Raw genomic sequence first — 25,220 nt, forward strand, 5'->3', positions numbered from 1 at the left:
CCCAGTAACGCTCTACTATCTCCAGGTCATGTAGCCCCTGGTAGGTTACCCTTGGTCTGAACACTCTCCTTCTCCTCCGAGGCCTGCGGTGGTTGTCGGCATCATCCTCCAGAACACCATCATTCTCTAACACATGCTGATGAATCACAGCTATGGCAGCTCCCAACATGTACATTTTAAAAGTTCCCCGTGTGTTTACACCTATGGTGCGGTGTTTGGGAATACACAGGTGTGTGTTGGGTGCTTACACACTTTATACTATTGTGCTGTGAACACCGATGATGTCATGGGGTGTGTATGTACGTTCGTAGCTACAGGTTATGTTATGTGTTTTACTGCCAGAACTACTATTGTGGTGCCTTTGGTGTTGAATTACATTTGCCTGCCATGGATTACCTCTTGACCTTCCCTTTACATTTCTGCATGTTGCACCTACCATTTTCTGGCGTGCATCCTGCAGCCTACTTTCATTTGTGCTTTTCTGGATCTGGCGTATCTTGCGTTATGTGTGCTACTGCCGGTCTGCTGTCAGTTTGCTTTGCTCTACTATGTCAGGTCTCCTATCTTTGCAATCCAATACCTCCCCTCCTTTCTTTGCATTCACATGCCTCCCCTATCCTGTTTTGCAGGTTTCTGCAAGCGGACTTGTCAGCTGCCGTCAATTGGCCTTCATGGGTTGATTGGTGTTGATTGCTCATTAGTACTCCAATTATCTTACTTCCGCATTTCCTTTCCTTCCCCTGACCTTCCTGTTTCTGCTATTGTTTGCGGCACGTGCATCTGATTACTGGGTTTCAGGCATGTTTTCATCCTCGTACACATGCGCTTTTGGCCACCATGTGTGCTCTCAGCTAAACGATTCCTCCCCACCCCTATACTGCAGCTTTGCTTAGCAAAGGACAGGCCAGATTTGCAATGCTCCAATGTGCTTAGTGCTACAGTGGCACACCCCTCTACTGATGTCATGTATCTCCTCTGAGCCACTCCTCGGTGTTATACCGCTGCACCGTATGGTACAACCTTCCTCCGGTGGGACATTTGCGATTCAGTATTATCTGCCTCATTTGCATGGCATTGACTACTAATTCATAGTTACCGTGCCGAACACTATCGCAAGCCCTTAGCAACCCTTGCACCTTGGTTGTGGTGTTCCATGCCTACCATTGTGTGTTATGCTGTAAACCTGATTTCTATTACATTGCGATTTTATTACATTTTTATATTATTTCTTTATGTTACAGCTTCCGCACACATGCCCTGCGGTTTTGCTGTGCGTTACTGTGGACATGACATTAAATGTTATTTACGTGTTGTGCATCTTTTCTTATGCCATTGGCTATGTATTTTGCCATTGGCATATGTTCACGTTGTGATACCTGGGTCTGGCCCTCTTCCAGAGCTCCGATGTTATGTTTGGGAAAATGTAAACCGTGTTTTTTGGTTTACATTTCCGTGGCCTTACGCTACGCCTGCACCACTTCATGAATCGCTAAATGCCTTCATTTGCATGGTGCAACACTGCACATGGGGTGATTTGCATACCTACGCCGGGGGCTGCGCAGATCTGGCATATGCCGATAGTGCACGTGGAATTGGATCGTACCTGAATCGCTCGGCGGCCATATTTGGCGTTATAACGCCTACGCTATGCATGCGCCTGGCACAAGCTTCATGAATCCCGGGGTTTGTCTTTTTATGTTTTTTATCTAATCTACAATACACAGCCATTTGAGAATACCAGATTTTCCAAACAGAAAACATAAGCAAGAATTTACACAGTTCTCTCAATCTGTAATATCTGACCTTTGGGTTCAGGTGCCCAGTCAGCAAGACATTTCCCTGTAATGCCTTTGGTTGGGGACACCTGACTGAAGCAACATTCAGCTGCAGAGAAATATGTCTGTTGTGACTTCCCTGTGGGCAAAGAGAAGAACACACTGCCATGTCCACACCTTTAATAACCGAGTACATGGGTACAGAAGAAGTAAGGAGTGTTGTGCTCAATTTACAGTACATGTAAAAGTGTGCTATAGCATGGAGGAAATCTTGCATGCTACTATAGTTACATTTATACTCCAGTATGCATTGTAGGTAATGTTCCCTAGACATTGCGAAGGGGGTAGTGATCAACATTCACCAATTATAATGGCACCACCCGTTGTTCACTGCAATTTTACTGCCACTGACATGCCCGCTGACCAGCCTGCTGCTGATGCTTGCCATACTGTCTACTGTCTCATGTTGCCTTGGGGACCTTGGACATTATTTCCCCCTCTGCATTTGGTTATTGACATTGTGAGCATGGTGCCATATTCTTTTCTTTGCCCACAGGGAATTCACAACAGCCATATTTCTCTGCAGATGAATGTCACTTTGGCCATGTGTCCCCAATCAAATGTACCACAAGGAAATGTCTCGCTGCCTAGGTGCCTAGTGCCTGAACGTCTGACCACCCAGTCTCACTTAACTAAATCCAGTAACATCCTCACCTGAAACCTAATTGCTGTATCAGGAAGCTGACTTCAGAGTGGGAAACTGATTTCAGAAACCGGTATTTATGTCTCCATACCTGCATTACCTAGGTAAATTAATAATTGCATGTGTCAACTTTCTTTAGCTAACACTTTACTGAAAAATATGCTTGCACAAAATTTTGCTGTAGTTTGTCCATTTCCTGCTTAAGTTTGCATTGCTGTATTTTATTACAGTGACTGCTATAAGACAGCTTCCAGGAATTCAAAGTTACGAACTGGTAGTCCCACGAAAACTCCACAGTCAACACAAAAGAGATACAGAGGTAAGACAATATTTACCTTTTGCTGAAAAATATGTATATGTCTCATAGGCATATAAGTAAAATCTTTATTTTTAGAATTATGACTGTGCACACCACAACACAGCCTGTATTGCTGGAAATCCATTAGTGTTCTAGCAGGTATTTATAACTAAAATAAAAGCAAGATGTTTTCCTTTTTAATCCATGTATTTAAGCATGGTTCTTAACTGATCTCATCTTGTAATGAAACAAATATCCTGTTTTAGTGGTCATTACTTCTATCTATAGCAACACTGATAAAATAAAGAGGAACAGCTCAGATTAAGAAAGCATTTGTTTGTTTTGCTTTTATTACTTAATCATCATTATATTTTAACCTTTTTTGCTTCTCTGTGACAAATGTTTCCAAGATGCTGTTAAGAGAGGGGATTTGCATACCTAAACCACAAATGAATCTGCTGCCCTCATTACAGTCTTATTAATCGTCGGTCTTATATTGCATGATCAACTAGCTGCTCCATGAACTGTTTACACTGAAATGATGTTTTAATGCTAGATAAGACAGAAGTCTCAGGGCAGTCTGTTTTTGAAACCTGACAAAGGACTACTCACCTACATCATCTTGCCTTGCTCTAATAAGTGAACTAGAGAACAATAATTCTTTGGTCAGTCAGGAAAATGGAGTGAGATTAGTTAAGCATTGTTTTTCTGTATTTGTGTGAACCTTTCCATTTGTGTTATTTTTAATATTTCCTGTGATTGAAATTCTGGTGTCTGTTATAAATAGATATTTAGTATTTTCATGTTCTTTTATTATTTATTATTAAATATATTTAAACTTTTCATTGTGGCTGGTCTTTTTGAGAACATTTTAACCTTTGAGCGTACTTACATTTATTTGGCGACACTGTGGCCACTCCTGAAAGTCTTGCTGTTTGGTCAACATTACCAATGGTATTAATATTAATTTTACTCAGTGTAATTGGGTACCACTGTAAGAGCCTTAAAGTAGCTGGCTGGTGGCAGTGAATCTACCTCATAGTCTGGGCAAGGGGGTGGCATAGCTGGTAGATCTGTGCCAGCCTTTCCCAGGTGTGTGTGTGTGTGTGTGTGTGTGTGTGTGTGTGTGTGTGTGTGTGTGTGTGTGTGTGTGTGTGTGTGTGTGTGTGTGTGTGTGTGTGTGTGTGTGTGTGTGTGTGTGTGTGTGTGTGTGTGAAAATCAAATCTTAGAGAGTGTGTGTCAGCTACCTGGGGCAGGGACACAGAGTACTGGTTTCACAGAGAGGGTGGTGGAGAACTTTGCTTTGAACACTCAGCTGAGAACTTAACTCTACAGCTGTGGTCATTGTGGAGTCCTATTTGGGGCCTGGTGAGAGAGAGGGAAATTTTGCTTGGTGCCGAGACCTGCATCTGGAAATACTGTGTGTATCTATTTTTGTTCCAAGTGAATGCAGCTCACTGGTGTCAGTGGTGAGGATTGAGACTCCTTGATCACTGGCCAGAGGAACGACATCACATAAACATAAATCAGTATCCCTGAATATGTCTTGTTTGAAAAGTTGAATTTTGATGTATATGGGTAGTCTGCAAAATTTAAAAGCAGGTAAAAATGTATTCATTCTTGCTCCATAGTGAACCTGATGAAAAAATGTCAAGGAAATGAGAATCAGAAATGAAGCAGGCAACCACAGCTAGTTTATTACCTTGGTAATAATTAGCTACAGTCAACAGATGCCATATTTTTCTTATTGGTAGTACAAAATGTAGGAGAGTTATGGTAAGTTGCTTATGGACTGGCAGGGGACTTACTCATACAACAACTCAAAATGTTGGAGTTAAATCTGTACAGAAACACCAGAATATTGAATACATCTTTAACAGCCCCCTGCTTTATCTTTTTAACTGTTAAATAGTATGCACACACCTGCATACCTCTCAACTGTCCATATTTTGGCCACATATGTTTGGTCTGTTTGTCATAAAAAATTATGGTTTGATTGCAAACCACAGAGGATTGAATTCACTAAATAATGGCATACCTTTGAGTTTCAGACTTCATGTCCTTCAGAAAATATATGCTAGCACAAATCTTATTCTAGTAAATTTCTAAGTTTATAAGAGTAGTATTTAAAATCTGTCCCTATTTTTTGGGCCTTTGTCCCCCCATTATTTTAGGCTTTACCCAGACTTATTGTGCTAAGAGGTTAAGAAGTATGCACACCTGTTATAGCATCTTTTAAACTGGCATTATGTTTAAGACCTTTGAAGCATCACATCTGTACTCTCATGACTAGTTTTGTTTTCCTCAATGCTATGTGTTTGGATGATAACTTCATTTGATCTGTTTCTGTATGCTTGCTTGCTTACTTAAATATGTAATTCTTGATTTTTTTCAACAAAAAAAAATATTTTAAATATTTCCATGTTTTAACAAAATACACATATAAAATTATGTCATGTATTGGCACTGATGATTGCAGGTTAATTCATCTAGATTTGTGAGGCTAGTCTGTTCTTGACAGGCTAGGCCTCTCCTGGCAGCAACTTTATTAATAAATAAATTAAGATGTGAGAAATTGAATGAAAGTAAGACAAAGCTAGGTTGTTGACTTCAAGATAAAATCCATACAAGTTATTTCTTGCTCTGACTTGAACTTCTCTGAATTCTATAGCAGTAAAACAGGCCTACACTAGTTTTATAATATTAACTGTCTATAGAATTAAAAAAGCGATGAGAACCAGTTACTCACCTTATTGTGGTCACATATATTTGGCTAGAGGCAGTGTTCAACTGTTTATGACAAAAATACAGAGTGTATGTATTAGTCCATGGTATTTTATAGCTCTTCATCCGGTCTGTCAAGCCACTGTGTCTCATACTGACTGGGGCAATAGATAACAGGACATTTTTTAAGGTGATAAACTCTAATATAAACATAAAATAAAAACAAAAGAATCTAATTAAGTGCAGTGCATTGAGCAAGGCAGTGCAGCTATGCTCGATGGTAACTAAAACCAGCTATGAAAATTCAAGTCCAAAGCTTTTGAGGCACATTATATAGACATAGGTACTTTACGCGTGTGTGAATTCCTGTAGAAGGTGTAACAGAACAATGACTTTAAACAGCTGCTGAACATTAAGCAGAATTGTAAATGGATTAAAGCATTTAGAAGAAATGAACTACAGGGTATAAATTGTGCTCATTCATCATCATACATCATATTTCTGTTCTTGCAGCTGTATAAGGTGCAGTTTGTAGCTCCCTTGAGAAATGTGAAACTTCCCTATTCTTACAGAAAGGAGAACCTGTGAGTCATGTATCTGAGTTAGCATGTTTTGGAGTTTTCTTCGGTAGTGTGGCAATGACAGAATACAGATGAGAAGGAGAAAAATGTGCTAGAGTGTACACTACAAAAATCACACTCTAGTACTGAATTTCACTTCACAAGGGAAAAATGAAATAGAGGCTGACAATGGGGTACAAATGGAAATAAGAAAGATTACCAAAATGGTTAAAGGCAATATAGGTGTCTATCCTAAAATATATCCAAGGTAAAAGGACACTGGATGAATAGTTAGCAGAAAACAACCTAGTCAAAAACAACAAACAGGAATTAGGATTGTGGACTGCCATTTGACATGTAAACAAAACTTTATCAGAGAATGAGAATAAATATACCAAGACATATGTAAAAACAAATGGGGTGGGGGTGCACTATTTAGGACCTTATATACATTTGATGTGACTGGACTGCACAAGGTTGTGGAGGAAGCCCTGGGTTTTTACTATAAGTTTGGACTGTCTTCTTTTAGTAGGGGTTAGTCTCCTAAACAATACCACAGAGAGGTTAAAAATGTGCTTGCAGTCACCAGAGCTGTGTCTAATTTCAGTTCTGAATAGAACTTGAAAGAGAATGTATATTGCTGAGCTAGGAAAACCATTTTGGGTAAAAAAAAAAAAAAAAAAAGATTTGTATTTCTGGAGCCAAAGCTGGAAGCATTTTCTCAACTTAAAGCACTGTGCTTTGGAAATCATAAAAAAGACTGTGCCTTGGAGTCTAAAAAAATGTCTTCTAGAGCAGGCCCTGAGACAAAGGTTGCAAGTAAGACTGTGTTTTCCAGTTAGACTATTATACAAAACTCTGCAAAGCAGGATTAAATCTTCTGGACAGCCATTTAAAACCTGTAATTAAGACTTGGCTTCCTGCCTGTTTTTTTATTACCTGCATCAGGATATGTGGAAAATGCTATTACCTGCATAAGCTTTTCATATAAAGCCTCTATTCCCCAACACTCTCACAGTCACATTAATTTCCCCCACCTCAAGAAAAAGCTGCACTTTTGAAAGAACTATTATTTGCTGTGAGACAGTGAAGACAACTTTCTAGTTAGACCATCATTCATCTTCTAGATAGCTGAAAACTCGCTTTCCAGAGTTGCTCCAGCATCCCGGAACCCACTTATCCTAAAATCAGAAAGGACAAATCCTCCCTAGACTTCAGAATAATTACTGGAAGATCACCTCAAAAAATCCTTACAATAATCCTTTAATACTGCTGATTGACAACTTACCCCTTCCTGCTTCACACATACACCTGGCTTACCCTACTTTAATATTAATCAGTGGCACCATCCACAAGACGTGGTGTAAGTAATTTAGGGTTGCCACCTTTTCAAATGGCCAAAGTGGGACATTTTTGGTACAAACATCAGATTTTACAGGCCAGCACATACCCACGGTCAGTACAAAGGTTAGAACTTAACTGTTTTGCCTAAATAAAAGCTTATTCTTGTAGCATTTTAGTTGCTTATTCTGTTTCTTATAATATTTAGGTATTTTAGATACAGAATAACTGTTTTATGCAACTATTACATAAAATATAGGAAATAATTTTGTCCTAAAATCTCAGGACATTTGCCATTTTTACAATTTTTTGTCAGGACACAACTGCCCAAAGAGGGACTGTCCCTCGTAAAGTGGGACAGGTGGTAACCCTAAAGTAACTCCCACTATGAAGCCTCTTTTGTACCTCTGTACTCCCTCTTTTCCTTAAGTTTACCTCCTACCTTTGTTACGCACCCCCCTCCATAGGCTTCTCTTATGCTCTCATGCATATCACATCTGAACACTCTGATTGGTTCTCAGCTCCAGCATGCATGATACTTTCCTTATGTCACTCTCTACCCCCTTCTGCTTCCTCAGTACATCTGCCACTGTTTCCTTACGAGTTACACTCATTCAATTAACTTAGTTCACAGTTCTTAGCATGGACAGCATTTCATGCTGTCCATACATGGGTGTTCTAACATTGTCATTTACTTGTATGAGAACTGCACTGTTGTAACTTTATACTGACTGTCCTACTGTGTTACAGTTACATTTGTTTGCTGTATGGCACAGGATGTAGGTTAAAACAGTTCTCAAAGCACTGTACATACCCAGTTAACAGACATAAAATAAAATGCAAAATAAAAAGCAAGCTACTGCATTAGTTTTCTATAAAGCTAATTTAAGCTACTCAAGTTCGGCTTTTGTCTAGATCCTGAAAAGATAAAACATCAGTTTGTGGAGCAAGCATCCACTGCTGGATAATTTTCTGTGTGCAGAAGTTTCTAGCAAAGTTCTACTGACATTCTAAAGAAGTGCTTTCACTGGGGAAAAAAATAGTAATTGACAAGGCCAAAATGCAAAACCCAGGTCTGTTGTAACGCAGTATTGCAGTACAATAATAAACATAGTGTACCTGATCAGAGGGGCACAAATGCTTCCCATTAGTTCCTACTATGAAAGTAATGGTATTACATAAAGATCAAAAACAGTATCTCATATAAAGTGCTGCAGAAACACTAATAAATTGGACCAGAGGTGTGAAAGGTATTGCAAGAATATGTGCTGTGACTAAAAGCTATAAATAGTTACATGTTCTGTACTTAACCATTGTCAAAGTTAAAGTCAAAAGTAAAGTTAAAAGTCAACGTAGACGTTCTCATTCAGAAATCACACAAGTGTAAAAACTAAACGAAATTCTGTGTCACCATACTCAATGTGCATACTGCATATAGACTATTTTCACAGACATTTGCACATATAACACCTAGCTATTACATCACAAATATGCAGGTAGACAGACTAATAAAAAGTCTTTTGGCTTTTCCTGGTTAGGGGTTGCCACAGCGGAACTCCGGTCCGCTCATGATTGGCAGTGGATTTTATGATGCCAAGTTGCCAGCCCGATGCCCAACCTTCAACTAAGGCACGCCCATTCACGCTTGCACCTACCTGCATGTCTTCAATGTCACTCGACCACAGGGAGGACATGCAGACTCCACACAGAAGGCACTCCAACTGAGAATCGAACAGGAGAACCTCTTGTTGTGAGGTGACAACGCTAACCGCTGCACCACCGTGGCTTTCAGGTAGACAGACTAATACTACACATAATTAGAAACACATTTTAACACTTTTCGCAGTGAACACTTACTTACATAAGACTTTAGTATTGCACAGGAACTTGGTTAAGACATTGCACTGATCCTTGCCCAGAGAGAGAGAGAGACATTTAAGTATTGCATTGTGAACATTAAGAGTATTGCACTTTGGACCTTAGAGTATTGCACTATGGTTAATTTATGAATTTGTAACATGTATTGCACTGAAAGAACAGAGATTTTACTGCATTGCTACTGCTCTAGATGGCCTATAAGTTAACAATCATGGTGAATATTGAACTAAGTATTAGATGAAAGTGGTAACCAGGTTAATGCACAATATGAGACAAGCTAGATAAACTTCTACAGTTTCTACTAACCCAGATGACCATCATGGAGCGCAGGTGTTACTAGAGTTTAGCAGCCTGATGACATTAGGGAAGAAGCTGTTCTTGAATCTCGTAGTTCTGCGATGTATGCTTTGGAAGCACTTTCTGGATGATAGATGCAGGAACAGTCTGTAGGGAGGGTGAGTGCAGTCTTTAATTATTCCTTTGGCCATGCTGAGACATCTGGATAAGTACAAGTTGTAGACAGATGGTAAGGTGGTCTTGATGATCCTCTTGGCTGTTTTCTACTCTCTGGAGGGATTTGCGCTCAGAGCTAGAGCAGCTTCCATACCATACTAAGAGGTTGTGAGAACTGTCATTCATTGCATGCTTAAGGAAAAGTTACAGTGATAACGATTTAAATAAAATACAGCTACAAATAACTGAAGGCTGATATTACAGTGTGGGTGGCAAGGGAAAGGTGTAGCAGAGACTGTAGTGCTGAGAATAATGGCTGTGGCCCTAAAATACAAGGAAATTAAATGAAGGGCTTCTGGATGACTCAGACAGTGTGCTTGAAGAAGTGATTAATGACAGACAAAAATAGCCAAAAGAAAAATGGATGGAGAGTGCAGAACGGTACAGTAAAAATAAATAGTAACTGAAAAATAAAACTACACAGATGTTACAAGGCAGGAACATTTAATACAAATTAAGTAAAACAACAAAAGTAAGTGCTTTCATGACGTTACAAGTTGCTTCATCAGACAAGGTAAAATAAATAACTACATCCTTATATAGTGCCTTATGATGGCCAGCTGATCAATTAAGTATTAAAGAAAGACCTTAAAAGATTTCTAAAGATTTCTTACTTTTAAAACATTCGGATAACACATAAAAACATATCATGTTCAATAAAGTACGCAACAGACTAAAATATATATATATATATATATATATATATATATATATATATATATATATATGTGTGTGTGTGTGTGTATGTACAGCTTATAAAAAACACAACTATATGTAGCAAAAAATCTATTTATGTCTTGTTTTCATAGGTTCATAGGTTCGTAGGTAGGTACTAGGCTATCTGCCTGAAGGCATTTATAAGCCTAGCCGGGATGTGTTGGCTTTCTCCGCCTCCTTAGATTAGTTCCCTGTGCCTCTGTCCAGCAGAGCCATTAAAGTGATCCCTGGGATAAACTCTCTGTTTCCCATTCACTCGCCAAGGTTTCTCTTGAAGAGGGTTAGCGAGGAGCTCTGCCTAATGTAGATTGGAATCTTGTTCGAGAGCATGGGAAGTCTCTGGGACAGGAATCTATCCCTCCAGCATGTCCTATTTATTGTTGTGGTGAGGTTTAGATCCCTGGAGCGTGTGGTTCGAGGGGATATGGTTTTCTTTAGGTGGAGAATGTCCATCAGTTCTGGGTTGGACTTGGCCTTGTATGTCAGGCAGCGATCTCCTCTGAGTAGGCGGCATGCAACCGAGTACAGCTGGAGTTTCTTCAGTCAAGCTACATAGGGCATCTGCTTGAGGCTAGTGATCCTCTTGGTGAGGTACTTCTGTGGCCTTTCCAGTTATTGCAGGTGTCTTGTAAAGTACATCCCAAATGGGGCATTGTACTCTATGATGGGTCTGATAGAGGGGCCCAATGAGCTCTTTCGATCTGGATGCAAACCCTTTTGTGATTAGGTGGGCCACATAGAAGGATTTTCTAACCACTTTGGCAATGTGATTATCAAAGGAGAGTTTACTATCTACTTGGGAACCCAGATCCCTTATTACATCTCCCATATTTAGGGGGCTACCACCTATGTGGTAGTTTGTAGGTACTTTGTTTTTTCCAAAGGGGATGACTATGCACTTTTTGGCATTTAGCTTGAGGCCATGGTTTTGACACCAGGTATCTCTCTCAGTGAGACCCTTTTGGAGGATGTCTGTGTCAGCCAGAGAGTCAATTATAGCCCCTAGTTTGCAGTTGTCTGCGAACTTGGTCAGCCATAGTCCTCCTGTGCTCGCCTGTACCTCTGAGAAGTATATGCCGAACAGGAGGGGTCCTAGGACTGAGCCCTGGGGAACGCCACTTGTAACCGGTTTAGAGTCAGACCTAGCTCCTGCAACTCTTACCATGTGGGTTCTGTCCGTGGGCCAATTGGCAACCCATCTCATGACGTAGGGGTTTATGTTCAGGCTGGTGAGCTTGTCTATAATACCCAAGTGGGGAATGGTGTTGAAGGCCTTTGCAAGGTCTAGGTAGGCTGTGTGGACCAGCTTTCCCTCATCTATAAACTTGGTAACTGTCTCAAAGAAGTCCACCAGGTTTAGTTGGCATGTTCTGCCCTTAACAAAGCTGAACTGGGTAGGGTCCAGTGTTTGGAGGTTTCCAGTGTCTCTGTTAATGAGATCCATGATGATGTGCTCCATAGCTTTGCAGACCAAGCTAGTCAGGCTTATAGGGTGATAGTTCCCGGGGTCCATTGTGGCTCCACCTTTGTGGAGTGAAATAACCGCTGCTGTGCGCCACTCTGTGGGCGCATAGCCTGTGGAGAGGCTGAGTTTAAACAGCGTGTTTAGGCGAGGGGTTAGTGCATCTTTGAGCTCATCTAGGATTCAGCCTGGGACACCGTCCAGTCCCATTAATGCTGTGTTTTTGGCTTTGGAGAGGGCTGTTTTAACCTGAGTGTCTGTGATTTCAGGGGCACTACATTCTTCTGGTATAGTTATTGGCCCTTTTGGGGGTGAAGGGGGGGTGAAGTTTGCACTGAACCTGTCTGCCAGGATGTTGGCTATATCAGTCAGTTCAGTGCATTTTGTGCCATTCTGCACTAACTCTGAGCAGAGCAGATCTGAGAATTGCCACTTAGATTCTTGACATAGCTAAAGAATGCCTTGTGGTTTTCTTTGGAGTCCATGGCAATTTTTCTTTCAAAGCTAGCCTTGGATGATTTTATGAGGGAACGTAATTTCTTGCTGATACTGATCAGGGATGTCTTTTCTGTACTAGTTTCCTCCTTCTATTGTATAGCTTGTTTATGGCAGGAGTCCACCAGAATGGTTTCCTTTTCTTGGAGGAGTGAGTCTTGGTTTTGTTTGGGATAGCACAATCCATGGATTCTTGTATGTGCCCATAGAGTGCATTAGTAAAGGATTTTGCAGCTTGGACAGTGTTATCCTTTAGCATGGGGGCTTTGAAACTTCCTACCTCGGTCTTAAGTAACGTGAAGTTTGCTTTTGAAAAATTTTTCACGGTGGTTTCTTTGACCGGGGGTGGTGGTGGGATGTGGATATCCAGAGTTATTAGTTTATGGTCAGATCTAACCAGCGAGAGGTTGACCTCCAGTGTGGAACACCGGTCACCCATGTTGGTGATGACCAGGTCCAATATGTTGTCACCTCTGGTGGGGGTGTTGACCAGTTGATCCAGGGCATTTGAGTTTATAAATTCTAGGAAATGTTGGGCAAGGGAGTTTGTACTTGAGTAGTTCTCCCAGTTAATGTTTGGGTAATTGAAATCACCCAATATCAGGGTGTTTGGTAGGACCTTTATGTATGCCAGTGTTTCCAGGAATGCGGAGTGGGGGTCCTGGGACATGGTGGGGTGATCTGTAGCAAACTATAATTTGAATAGCAGTTTTGCCCATTGTTAGTTGCACATGGATGATCTCTGAAGCATCATGCTGTGCCACTAACCTGGAGGTGTGGGTATCCTTGATGAATATGGATACTCCCCTGCCTTTTGTGTTTCGGTCCGGGATTTGTGGCCGAAATGTATGGTATGAGTTGTAGCCTGGTAGTGCTGGGGTGCTCTCTGGAGCCTTAAACCAGATTTCTGTTACTGCACATATATCAATTTTCTCCATACTGAGGAGTGCCTCGAGTGCGTGCATTTTGAGGTTTAGACTTCTGACATTGAGTAGCATTACCCTCAGTTTTTTGTTACTTGTGCTATTTACGGTGGTGGGTTTGTCTTTTGAGCCTTGCCTAAAAAACGCACTATGGGGGTGGTAAAAGCCTTGGCCAGTATTCAAAAGCCTAAAGGTGACAGGTGCAAGCCGTCTCTAGCGATGCAGCGTGGCTTGTTAAGCATGTCATCCCAGGCTGACAGACACTGGATCCCCTTTGAATGACACCAAAAGCTTATCCAATTGTTGAAATTGATAATTTTTTCTCTATACCATGGTATCATTCTTGGTGAGGGCAGGATGCTACTCAGGGTCAGGGTCATACTGGCCTGGGCTACGTGATCAGAGAGCTTCTCCATGTCTCTTTTCAAGTAGTCCAGGGAGGTATGGCTCAGGTCATTCAAACCAACATGGACAATGACAGAGTCATATTTGTACTTGTTCTGGAGTGACCTGAGTGCTTGTGTTATGTGGCAGATCCTGGCACCCGACAGGCAGCTAACAGTAACCTTCTCCTTGTTCAGCCTAGTGAATAGGACATCAGTGTGCCTGACTATAGAGTCACCTATTACTAGTGTGTTGGGTATGTTATTTTGCCTTAAGGGCTGTGATTGTGTGGGACACTGGTTTTGTGAAGTATGTGTTTCATGGTTTGTGTTGGAGGGGGTGGAGGTTGCTTGGATGTCTGCTTTGGAGGTCTCTGTTGCTTCTGCAGATTTTTATTTAGAGCCTCCGAGTATGTTTTCGTGTATTTATGTGTGTTTTTTGCCGGTGCTTGTTTCATAGATCTATGTAAGACTGGTGGTGTGATGCAAGTAATTTCCTTCTCCTCTTGACTGCCTGGTCCATTCTTGGGTTGAGACAGCATAGCCTCCAGTTTGACTGTATAATTGCATCTCTCGCATGTATAAGTGTTTGGTGGAAGGAGGAGAGGGTTGTCTGTGTACATGAGGCAATTGTAACATTGCCTCAAAATGCCCAGATTCACCAATTGGACCAGAGAGTACACCTGAAACTGCCCTTTGGACATGCCTGTATACGTACAGTGAACTGTTTTACTGATTGGCTGGTAAGGTCGAATAGAGAGCCTTGTCCTTTTCTACAGTATAGGGGGGGGGTCTAGTTCTAAGATTTATTAGTGCTTGCTATGAGTTTTGAGCAAGTGCCGATATGAGAAGTGAATGGTTTGAGTGCTTAAGTTGAAAGTGTGTCTAGTTCCAAGAGAAAAATTGAAGAGTAGACTTTGTGGAGCCGGGAATAGTTATACCCTAGCTAACCAGCGCTGCCTGGTGCGCAAAACCGCTCAAATGCAGGTTTTATATCAGGGAAATGAAAGAGATAGAAATTAGCCCAAAACAGCCAATAAACTACTAATTTCTGGCTGAAACCACTCCTCCAGGGACAGATAGGCTGCTCAAAGCTCCCTCTCTCACAGTGAACAGAACAACTTCCTTCTATCCAAGTAAGGTATGGGCAAACACAGAAACTTGTAACACAGCCCTGAATTCAGCACTAACCTGAAAACTGGACTATACTAGCTTAGAAAGGCGGGAAAATAAGTATTTTGTTTTTTTGGATTTTTGTTTTTTTCAGAAAATAAAGCAGATACAATAAAAAAAAACACTTTAAATGCACAGAAATGGCTATCACACTTGAGTGTGTAGCCTGCAACAGTTAAACAGGTAATTTAAACACAAAAATGACTTTGTTAAAGTGCAGGCAGTAAAATAAGTATAATATGTAGCTGAAACAAGCTTTCTAAATCACAGAAACTCTAGAAAATCTGTTTTTTAGGTGGAATTAGCTAAAGGCAGCAAGAAAATGCAGAAAAATGATAATCACTCCAAAGTCTCTCTTCTGTCTCTCTGCTGCTATAGAACTCTGCAGGGCACCAGGCAGGAGCTTGCTGAGCTGTATACTAGCACGAAAACCTTGCAAATGTGGGTTTTATAGCAGGGAAATGAAAGAGATAGAAATTAGCCCAAAATGGCCAATAAACTACTAATTTCTGGGCTGAAACCACTCCTCCAGGGACAGATAGGCTGCTCAAAGCTCCCTCTCTCATAGTGAACAGAGAACGTCTTTCTGTCCAAGTAAGGTATGGGCAAACACAGAAACTTGTAACACAGCCCTGAATTCAACACTAACCTGAAAACTGGACTACATTAGCTTAGAAAGGCGGGAAACACGTTTTTTTTTTGTTTTTTTGTTTTTTTTTCAAAAATGGTTTTAAGGAGGAAGTGTTGTTAAGACCTGGATGTCTTTCAGCATTGAGCAAAAGAATCCACTTTTGCTCAGCAGCCTCAGTATGATTCTCTAGGTCCTCTCCCCGAGTACTTGCATCTATAATTTGCAATACCAAAAATCTGAAGGTATGTGTAGAACCAGTTTGCATCACATGAGTGGCTAAAGCATTAGTGTCTTTTTTTATTTTTAATGTCTCTGACGTATTCCAGGACTCTATACTTAAAGGATCTATTCATTTTGCCCACATAATATACATGGCACTTCTGGCAAAAAGAAAAATACACTATATTATTTGTTTTACAATCTGCATAGTGGTTTGTACAATGCTTTAGTATAAATGTATTTACAGGCTGAGCAGTTCCTGCTTGGAAATGTGCCAATCCTAGTAGAAAGGGGTGTTTGTGCAGAGCTTGTTTTATAGCAAAGATGTTGCTTTAAAGATTTGTTGTTTCTAAAGAAGAATGAGGGGATGCTGCCTACTTTGTCTATAAGTTCAGGAGTTTGATGCAAAATGTACCAGTTCTTCTTAATGATATCACAATAATCATTGATATCACTGGAATATTGAAAAACAATCCTGAAGATGTCTGCAATGGGCAGAGATGATTCATTTGTATATGTTGTAGCAGCTGCGTTCCCAAAATAGGGCCTGCATCTATCGGATCTTTGTGTCCATGCTTCATTCATAGAGTTATCTGTCTCTCTCATTGTGTATCCACGCTCTAAAAATTCTGATTTAAGTTCTGTAACAGCTTCTTTCACATCATTGTCTTCATTGTGTAGTCGAAGTGCCCTATAAGTCTGTCCTTTCAATACATTGCAGGGAATGTGTCTGGGATGCATACTATTTTTATGCAGAAGAGCATTTTTTCTAGTGGGTTTCCTGAAATCGCTAGTGTGTACTTGATTCAAATCAGATTTGGTCAGAAATACATCTAAAAATTTTATTTTATTAAAGGAGTATTTGTATGTGAACTTCAGAAAATCAGTAGTATTGTGCATATATGAAACAAATCTATCTAATTCATGTATATCCCCCTTCCACAATAAGAAAATGTTATCCACAACATGCACATACCATAGAATTCTATCATAGTGTTCGTTAGCTTCAGACAAAATACAGGTATGTTCCCAATGTGCTAAATCCAAGTTGGCGTAGCTATTGGCACAAGCAGTGCCCATAGTTACGCCAACTTTCTGAATATAAAATTCATTCTCAAAGGTACAGACATTATTTTCTAATACAATTTCTAACAAGGCACATATCAACTTTATCCTGTTGTCAGAAAAACAGTTCTTATCAATCATAAATTTTCTGATCATTTCTATGCACTTATCATTAGGAATACTGGTAAAGAGTGATTCAATGTCTAGTGTAACAAAGATATAATCACAGTCTGTTGTTGTCAGTCTAGTGTATAATCTCTCTAAAAAAGTCTTGGTGTCTTTCAAGATAGTGTGACATGTATCTAGTAATGTGTGTAGGTTGTTTTCTAAGGAAAAGAGATAAAGGTTCAGTGCACCAACCAGTACCAGAGACTGTTGGCCTCATTGGTGGAGTATTTCTATTTTTCTGTATCTTAGATAGACCATAAATCATAGGAATTAATGGATGGGTGATGTTAAAGAACCTAAATAAATCTTCATTAATTAATTCTGTCATCAGTAAGTCAAAAACTAGAAAAGACACTTTTTCAGTTATGCTATTTACAATCACCTTAGAAATACACTGATATGTATTGGTGTTGTGTAATAGTATCCTCATTTGTCTCAAATATAATTCTTTGTCCAGAACTACTATGCCTCCACCTTTGTCAGCAGATTTGATCTCAACTGAGTGGATATTTGATGTTTATCGATAGAAATAAAAGTGAGCATGATGATACCCACTTAATAGCTTTCATCCTCTCACCTCAAAAATCAAGGACAAGCCAAAAAATAATGGGGGCAAAGGAAAAATATGGACAGATTTTTAAGAACTGCTTCAGTATAGCTAGAAAGCTGCTATAGATTTATACGTTTTGCATTAGCATGCTTTTTGTGAAGTATTCAAAATCTGAAACTTTGTCTGTCATTGTACAGTGACTGCAATCCTCAACAATTTTCCAGAAAGCCACAAACTTGATGAGGAGCAGACAAAGTTATAATGCAAAATCAGGAACATTTTGTGAAATCAGGGTGGCCGCGGTGGTGCAGCGGTTAGCGTTGCCACCTCACAGCAAGAGGTTCTCTGGTTCGATCCTCGGCTGGGGTGCCTTCTGTGCGGAGTCTGCATGTCCTCCCTGTGGTCATGTGGGTTTCCTCCAGGTGCTCCGGTTTCCTCCCACATCCCAAATACATGCGGTAGGTGGATTGGATACTCTAAAATGGGCCTAGGTGTGAGTGTGTGCCTTCTGTGGAAAGTTGGGTGCCAGGCTGGCAACTCGACACTGTAAAACTCCACTGCCAATCATAAGCAGACAGGTGATCCACTGTGGTGACCCCTAACCGGAAAAAGCTGAAAGAAGAAGAAGCATCAGCTGAAAAGTACGTCTTATCGATGTATGAAGAAGTTTAGCAATTAATAACACAGACTGGTGGCAAAATCTTTAGAGAGTTGCTTAAATTATGCCATTATAATGACCTCTGATAGATTTAGAAAATAATATAGTGAAGAAGAAACAATTTATTATTTATTTAAAATGATGATACTAAATATTTTAGTGTAAATTCATTCTATGATCAGGGCACATAATGGTGCCACACAGTACAGTATTACATATTACTGGTACGGCATCATTTTTGGCTCACACAGACTTGCAATGCTCAACCAAATTCCTGTTCAAGATCTAAACAATAAACTCAGATGTGAAAACTTTTTTTTCCATTTCTCTAACAATACCATTTTTTAAATATATCATAAAACATAAGCAGTAAGGTGATAAATCTTATCTTGACCAAACACTACATCACATATTTTGTTAGACTGATCATTTCTGGATGAGTGTATAAAGTAAGATAACACCCAAGTCTTTGTAAAGCTGTGTTTCTTACTGTTTCTGCTTAACTGCTCACATTTCATCCACCAGACACTCATAAGATAACAGCAGTGCTACTTCTCTGCTATCAGTGCACAGGGTGACCAACATGTGGCACATTTTTTTATTATTAGCTCAGATAATTCTGATGAAACTAATGATTCATTTACAGTGAAAAATGGAACGTGGCAATTTAACCACAGTTTGCTTAGTATAATCCTTTGGCAGTGGGGCATTGTTATTCGGTGTAGAAGTCTTAGCCTAGAGGGATTCTCTGTGCCTTAAAGTCTTAGTCCCTTATCTCCGAAATTATTTCTACTGAATAGTTACATACTGGAACTGTTTGGTTAACTTTATTACAAGCTGAGATAAGTACAAACTTGCAGTGTTATAAAATAGTACTGAATTTTATTTTTTCTGTTAATTGTTTCATTGAATATTGTGTTAAAATAGTACTGCATTAACTGCTTATTTATTTGTTCACTGAAAATTCTGAGCTCTCCTGTCTGCAGTTAGTTTTCCCTACCCACTCTCCCTGTTCTTGTTGTGGTATTAATCTTGGTGGCTTTGGAATTGACCGCCCCTCCTGTAAATTTGTGTTTGAACACTCCTCCTGGGCCCATCTTATTTGCTCACTCAACCGAGTACAGTGAGATTATATTTTGATTTCAGACACTCCTACCAATCCGATCTCTTCAGCCCTATCCAAGCTCTATCCTAGTCTAGTCTCATTAGCTCATCCTGCCTTATACAGAGAGAACATTTGAGTAGGCATACCCACTTAGGCCCTGAGCTTGTCTGATTGAAGACTGCTGGAACAAAGCTCAGTTCTGAGGTTTTTTACCGGTTAACTGGGTAATTTGTTCAAATCAATTTGCTTGTTTTCTATTGTTTTATATATATATATATATATATATATATAAAATGCATTTTATCTGCTTTTACTGTATTTGTGTTTCTTCCTATTGTATTACCTTATTTTGCTTTTGCCTCTTCTTTCTTAAAAGTACTCATTTGTGTTTATTCTGCTGCATTTATTACTGCTTGGTAGTAGCCTGATTAAATTGTAACTGTTATTCTAAGTCTTTTGGTTATTGCACTTGGGCTTCAGACCAGTTGTTTTACATTAAGAAGGTTTGTGGTCTGCACTGTTGTGGCAGGACAGGTAGCTTACATCCTTCTAAGTTGGGAATTGCTGACTGAAGGCTCACTGTCTGTTATTCTAAAAGTATATTAGTTCTGGTTTAAGCACTTGGGCTCCAGGCCAGTTATTTCACATTAAGAAGGTTTGTGGTCTGCACTCTTGTGGGAGGAGAGGCTAGATTCTACCCTTCTGAGCTGGGAATTTCTGGTTAAAGGCTTACTGTGCCTGCTCTTTTGAACTGTTTTTCTGATATTGGTGTGCCTTGTCTGCTGTAGCATAGACTAGATTCAGGCCTATTGAATCTAGCTTTGCTTGAATAACTTGAGCACTAATCCAGGCCATCTTTTTTGGAGAAGGTTCCCCTGCACCCTAGTGGCAGGAGTGTATGGTTAGAACTTGTCAGACTGAAGACTGCTGGAACAGGGCTCAGTTTTGAGATTTTTTTTACTGGTTAATTGGGTAATTTGTTTAAATCAGTTTGCTCATTTTCTATTGTTATATAACAAAATTGCACTTTATTCATCTGCTTTTACTGTAATTGTGTTTCTTCCCATTTTATTACCTTATTTTGCTTGTGCTTCTTCTTAAATTGTATTATTCTGCTGTAGTTATTACTGCTTGGTAGTAGCCTGATTAAATTGTAACTGTTATTCTAAGCCTTGTGGTTTAAGCACTTGGGCTTCAAACCAGTTGTTTTACATTAAGAAGATTTGTGGACTGCATTGTTGTGGCAGGACAGGTAGCTTACATCCTTCTAAGTTGGGAATTGCTGATTGAAGGCTCAGTGTCTGTTAGTCTAAAAGCACATTAGTTCTGGTTTAATCACTTGGGATTCAGGCCAGTTATTTTACATTAAGAAGGTTTGTAGTCTGCACTCTTGTGGGAGGAAAGGCTAGATTCTGCCCTTCTGAGCTGGGAATTTCTGGTTAAAGGCTTATTGTGCCTGCTTATTTGATCTGTTTCTTTCTAAAATTTGTGCGCCTTGTTTGCTGTAGCCCAGAAGTTAGTAGTTTATTGGCCATTTTGGGCTAATTTCTATCTCTTTCATTCCCCTGCTATAAAAACCGCATTTGCGTGGCTTTGCGCACCGGGCAGTGCTGGTTAGCTAGGGTTAAACTATTCCCAGCTCCACGTAATCTGCTCTTCAATTTTTTCTCTTGGAACTAGACAAACTTTCAACTTAAGCAGTCAAACATTTCATTTCACAGCCCAGCACTTGCTCAAAACTCATAGCAAGCACTAATTAACCCTAGCACTAGACCCCCTATACTGTCCAGAAGGACAAGGCTGTCTATTTGTCCCTACCAGCTAATCAGTAAAACAGCTCACTTTACCTATTCAGGCATGTCCAAAAGGCAGTTTCAGGTGTATTCTCCAGTCCAACTGGTGAATCTGTGCATTTTGAGGCAATGTTGCAACTGCCTCATGTACACAGACAACCCTCTCTTCCTACCACCAAACACTAATATATGCGAGAGATACAATTATACAGCCAAACTGGAAGCAAAGCTCTCTCAACCCAAGACTGGAACTGACAGTCAAGAGGAGAAGGAAAATACTTGCAACTTTCCACCAGTCTCACATAGACCTACTAAACCAACACCAGCAAATAATACACATAAATACACGAAAACATACTCGGAGGCTCTAAATAAAAATCTGCAAAAGCAACAGAGACTTCCAAAGCAGACACCCAAGCAACCTCCACACCGCATCACAAACCATGAAACTGAAACACATACTTCACATAATCAGTGTGCCACGTGATCACAGCCCTTAAGGCAAAATAACATACCCAACACACTAGTAATAGGTGACTCTATAGTCAGGCACACTGATGTCCCACTAACTAGGCTGGACAAGGAGAAGGTTACAGTTAGCTGCCTGTCGGGTTACTCCAGAACAAGTGAAAATACGACTGTCATTATCCATGTTGGTGTGAATGACCTGAGATGTACCTCCCTGGACTACATGAAAAGAGACATGGAAGAGCTCTCTGATCACGTAGCCCAGGCCAGTATGACCCTGACCCTGAGTAGCATCCTGCTTTCACCAAGAATGATGCCACACTATAAAGAAAAAATGATTAATTTCAACAATTGACTAAGTTTCTGGTGTCATTCAAAGGGGATCCAGTATCTGTCCACTTGGGATGACATGCTCGATAAGCCACATTGCTTCGCAAGAGATGGCTTGCACCTGTCACCATTAGGCTTTCGAATACTGGCCAAGGCTTTTGCCACTCCCATAGTGCCTTTTTTAGGCAAGGCTCAAAATACAAACCCACCACCGTAAATAGCACAAGTAACCAAAAACTGAGGGTAATGCTACTCAACGCCAGGAGTCTAAACCTCAAAATGCATGCACTCGAGGCACTCCTCAGTATGGAGAACATCGATATCTGTACAGTAAGAGAAACCTGGTGTAAGGCTCCAGAGAGCACCCCAGCACTACCAGGTTATAACTCATACCATATGTTTCAGCCACAGAACCCGGACCAAAACACAAAAGGTGGGGATGTATCCATATTCATCAAGGATACCCACACCTCCAGGTTAGTGGCACAACACAGTGCCTCAGAGATCATCCATGTGCAACTAACAACAAGCAAAACTGCAATTCAAATTGTAGCTTGCTACAGATCACTCAACATGACCCAGGACCCCCGTTCCACATTTCTGGAGACACTGGAAAATATGAAGGTCCTACCAAATGCCCTAATATTGGGTGATTTCAATTACCCAAACATTAACTGGGAAAACTACTCAAGTACTAACTCCCTTGCCCAATGCTTCCTAGAATTTTTAAACTCGAACACCCTGGATCAACTTGTCAACACCCCCACCAGAGGTGACAACATATTGGACCTGGTCATCACCAGTATGGGCGACCAGTGTTCTACACCGAAGGTCAAGGAAACCACTGTGAAAAACTTTTCAAAAGCAAACTTCACGTTACTTAAGACCAAGGACAACGCTGTCCAAGCTGCTAAATCCCTTACAAAGGCACTCTATGAGCACCTACAAGACTGCATGGATCATGCTATTCCAATCAAAACCAAGACTCACTCCTCCAAGAAAAGGAAACCAGTCTGGTGGACCCCTGCCATAAACAAGCTATACAATAGAAGGAGGAAACTAATACAGAAAAGAGTAAAATCTCAAGAAGGAAAGACATCCCTGATCAGTATCAACAAGAAACTATGATCCCTCATAAAATCATTCAAGGCTAGTTTCAAAAGAAAAATTACCAAGGACTCCAAAGATAACCACAATGCATTATTTAGCTATGTCAAGAACCTAAGTGGAAACTCTCAGATCTGCTCTGAGTTAGTGCTGAATGGCACAAAATACACTGAACCGACTGATATTGTCAACATTCTGGCAGACAGGTTTAGTGGAAACTTCACCCCCCTTCTCACCCCCTAAAGGGCCTATAATCATACCAGAAGAATGTAGTGCCCCGGCAATCACTAACACACAGGTTAAAACAGCCCTATCCAAAGCCAAAAATACAGCTTCAATGGGACCAGACAGTGTCCCAGGCTGTGGCTTACACGAGCTCCAAAATGAACTAACCCCTCACCTAAACACACTGTTCAAACTCAGCCTCTCTACAGGCTACGTACCCATAGAGTGGCACACAGCAACAGTTATCCCGCTCCACAAAGGTGGAGCCACAACGGACCCCGGGAACTATCGCTTTATAAGCCTGACTAGCCTGGTCTGCAAGGCTATGGAGCATCATCATGGAATTCATTAACAGAGACATTGGGAACCTTCAAACATTGGAACCTACCCAGTTTGGATTTGTTAATGGCAGATCATGCCTCCTAAACCTGGTGGACTTCTTTGAGACAGTTACCAAGGCTTTAGAAGAGGGAAAGGAGGTCCACACAGCCTACCTAGATCTCGCAAAGGCTTTCGACACTATTCCCCATTCAGGTATTATAGACAAGCTCACCAGCCTGAACATAAACCCCTATGTCATGAGATGGGTTGCCAATTGGTTCACGGATAGAACCCACACGGTGAGAGTTGCAGGCTCTAGGTCCGACTCTAAACCAGTTACAAGTGGCGCACCCAGGGCTCAGTCCTGGAACCCCTCCTGTTTGGTATATACTTCTCAGAGGTACAGGCAAGCACAGGAGGACTATGGCTGACCAAGTTCACAGACGACTGCAAACTGGGGGCCATAATTGACTCTCCAGCTGATACAGACATCATCCAGAAGGATCTCACTGAGACGGATACCTGGTGTCAAAATCATGGCATCAAGCTAAATGCCAAAAAGTGCAGAGTCATCCCCTTTGGAAAAAAAAAAGTACCCACGAACTACCACATATGTGGTAGTCCCCTAAATACAGAAAATGTAATAAGGGATCTGGGGACCCAAGTAGATAATAATCTCTTCTTTGATAATCATATTGCCAAGGTGGTTAGAAAATCCTTCTATGTGGCCCACCTAATCACAAAAGGGTTTGCATCTAGAACAAAAGAGGTTATTGTGCCCCTCTCCTCATCACTCATCAGACCCATCATAGAGTACAATGCCCCATTTGTGATGTACCTTACAAGACACCTGAACAGCTGGAAAGACCACAGAGGTACCTCACCAAGAGGATTACTGGCCTCAAACATATGTCCTAAGTAGCCCGACTGAAGAAACTCCAGCTGTACTCGGTTGCATACCGCCTACTCAGAGGTGATCTCTGCCTGACATACAAGGCTATGTCCAATCCAGAATTGATGGACATGCTCCACCTAAAAAAAACAAATCCCCAAGTGCCACACGCTCTAGGGATCTAAACCTCACCACAATGATAAAGAGGACGTGCTGGAGGGATAGATTCCTGTCCCAGAGACTTCCCATGCTTTGGAACAGGATTCCAATCTACATTAGGCAGAGCCCCTCACTAACACTCTTCAAGAGAAACCTTGACAAGTGAATGGGAAACAGAAAATTACCCCGGGGATCACTGCAGTGGCTCTGCTGGACAGAGGCACAGGGAACTAATGGCTCTGCTGGACCAAGGCACAGGAAACTAATCTAAGGGGGTGGCGAAAGCCAACACATTCTGGCTAGGCTTATAGATGCCCTCGGGCAGATAGCCTAGTACTTACCTATGAACCTATGATTATCATGCTGGAGGACTTTAGGGAATCCTTAAAAAAAGCATGTTAGAAAATAGCTTAATGTTTGAATAATCATGGTTAAAAGGGAATCACAACCTCCTTGTTGATCCTTGAACACGTATGTACCTCAGAATATTTAGGTGCCCTATTAACCTCCCTGTTGTGTAACTCTCTTCAAATAATCTTTGTTTATATTAGGCTAATGTTTTCTCCTTTCCCCTTTATTTGTA

At 40.7% G+C, this 25,220-nt stretch overlaps 1 protein-coding gene across 3 annotated transcripts in view; it reads left to right on the forward strand.

The window, feature by feature from the left end:
- LOC122811344 (zinc metalloproteinase-disintegrin-like batroxstatin-2) overlaps positions 1 to 25,220 on the forward strand; it is a 576,382-nt gene that overhangs the window by 94,363 nt on the left and 456,799 nt on the right. For all 3 annotated transcript variants that reach the window (XM_044083123.1, XM_044083121.1, XM_044083122.1), the window contains exon 2: positions 2,709 to 2,797. In XM_044083123.1, the coding sequence (XP_043939058.1) occupies positions 2,709 to 2,797 (89 nt within the window). The remainder of the gene's footprint in view (positions 1 to 2,708; positions 2,798 to 25,220) is intronic.

This window comes from Protopterus annectens, chromosome 9.part0 (assembly GCF_019279795.1).
Source record: "Protopterus annectens isolate FY-2018-M chromosome 9.part0, PAN1.0, whole genome shotgun sequence".
Lineage (NCBI taxonomy): Eukaryota > Metazoa > Chordata > Ceratodontiformes > Protopteridae > Protopterus > Protopterus annectens.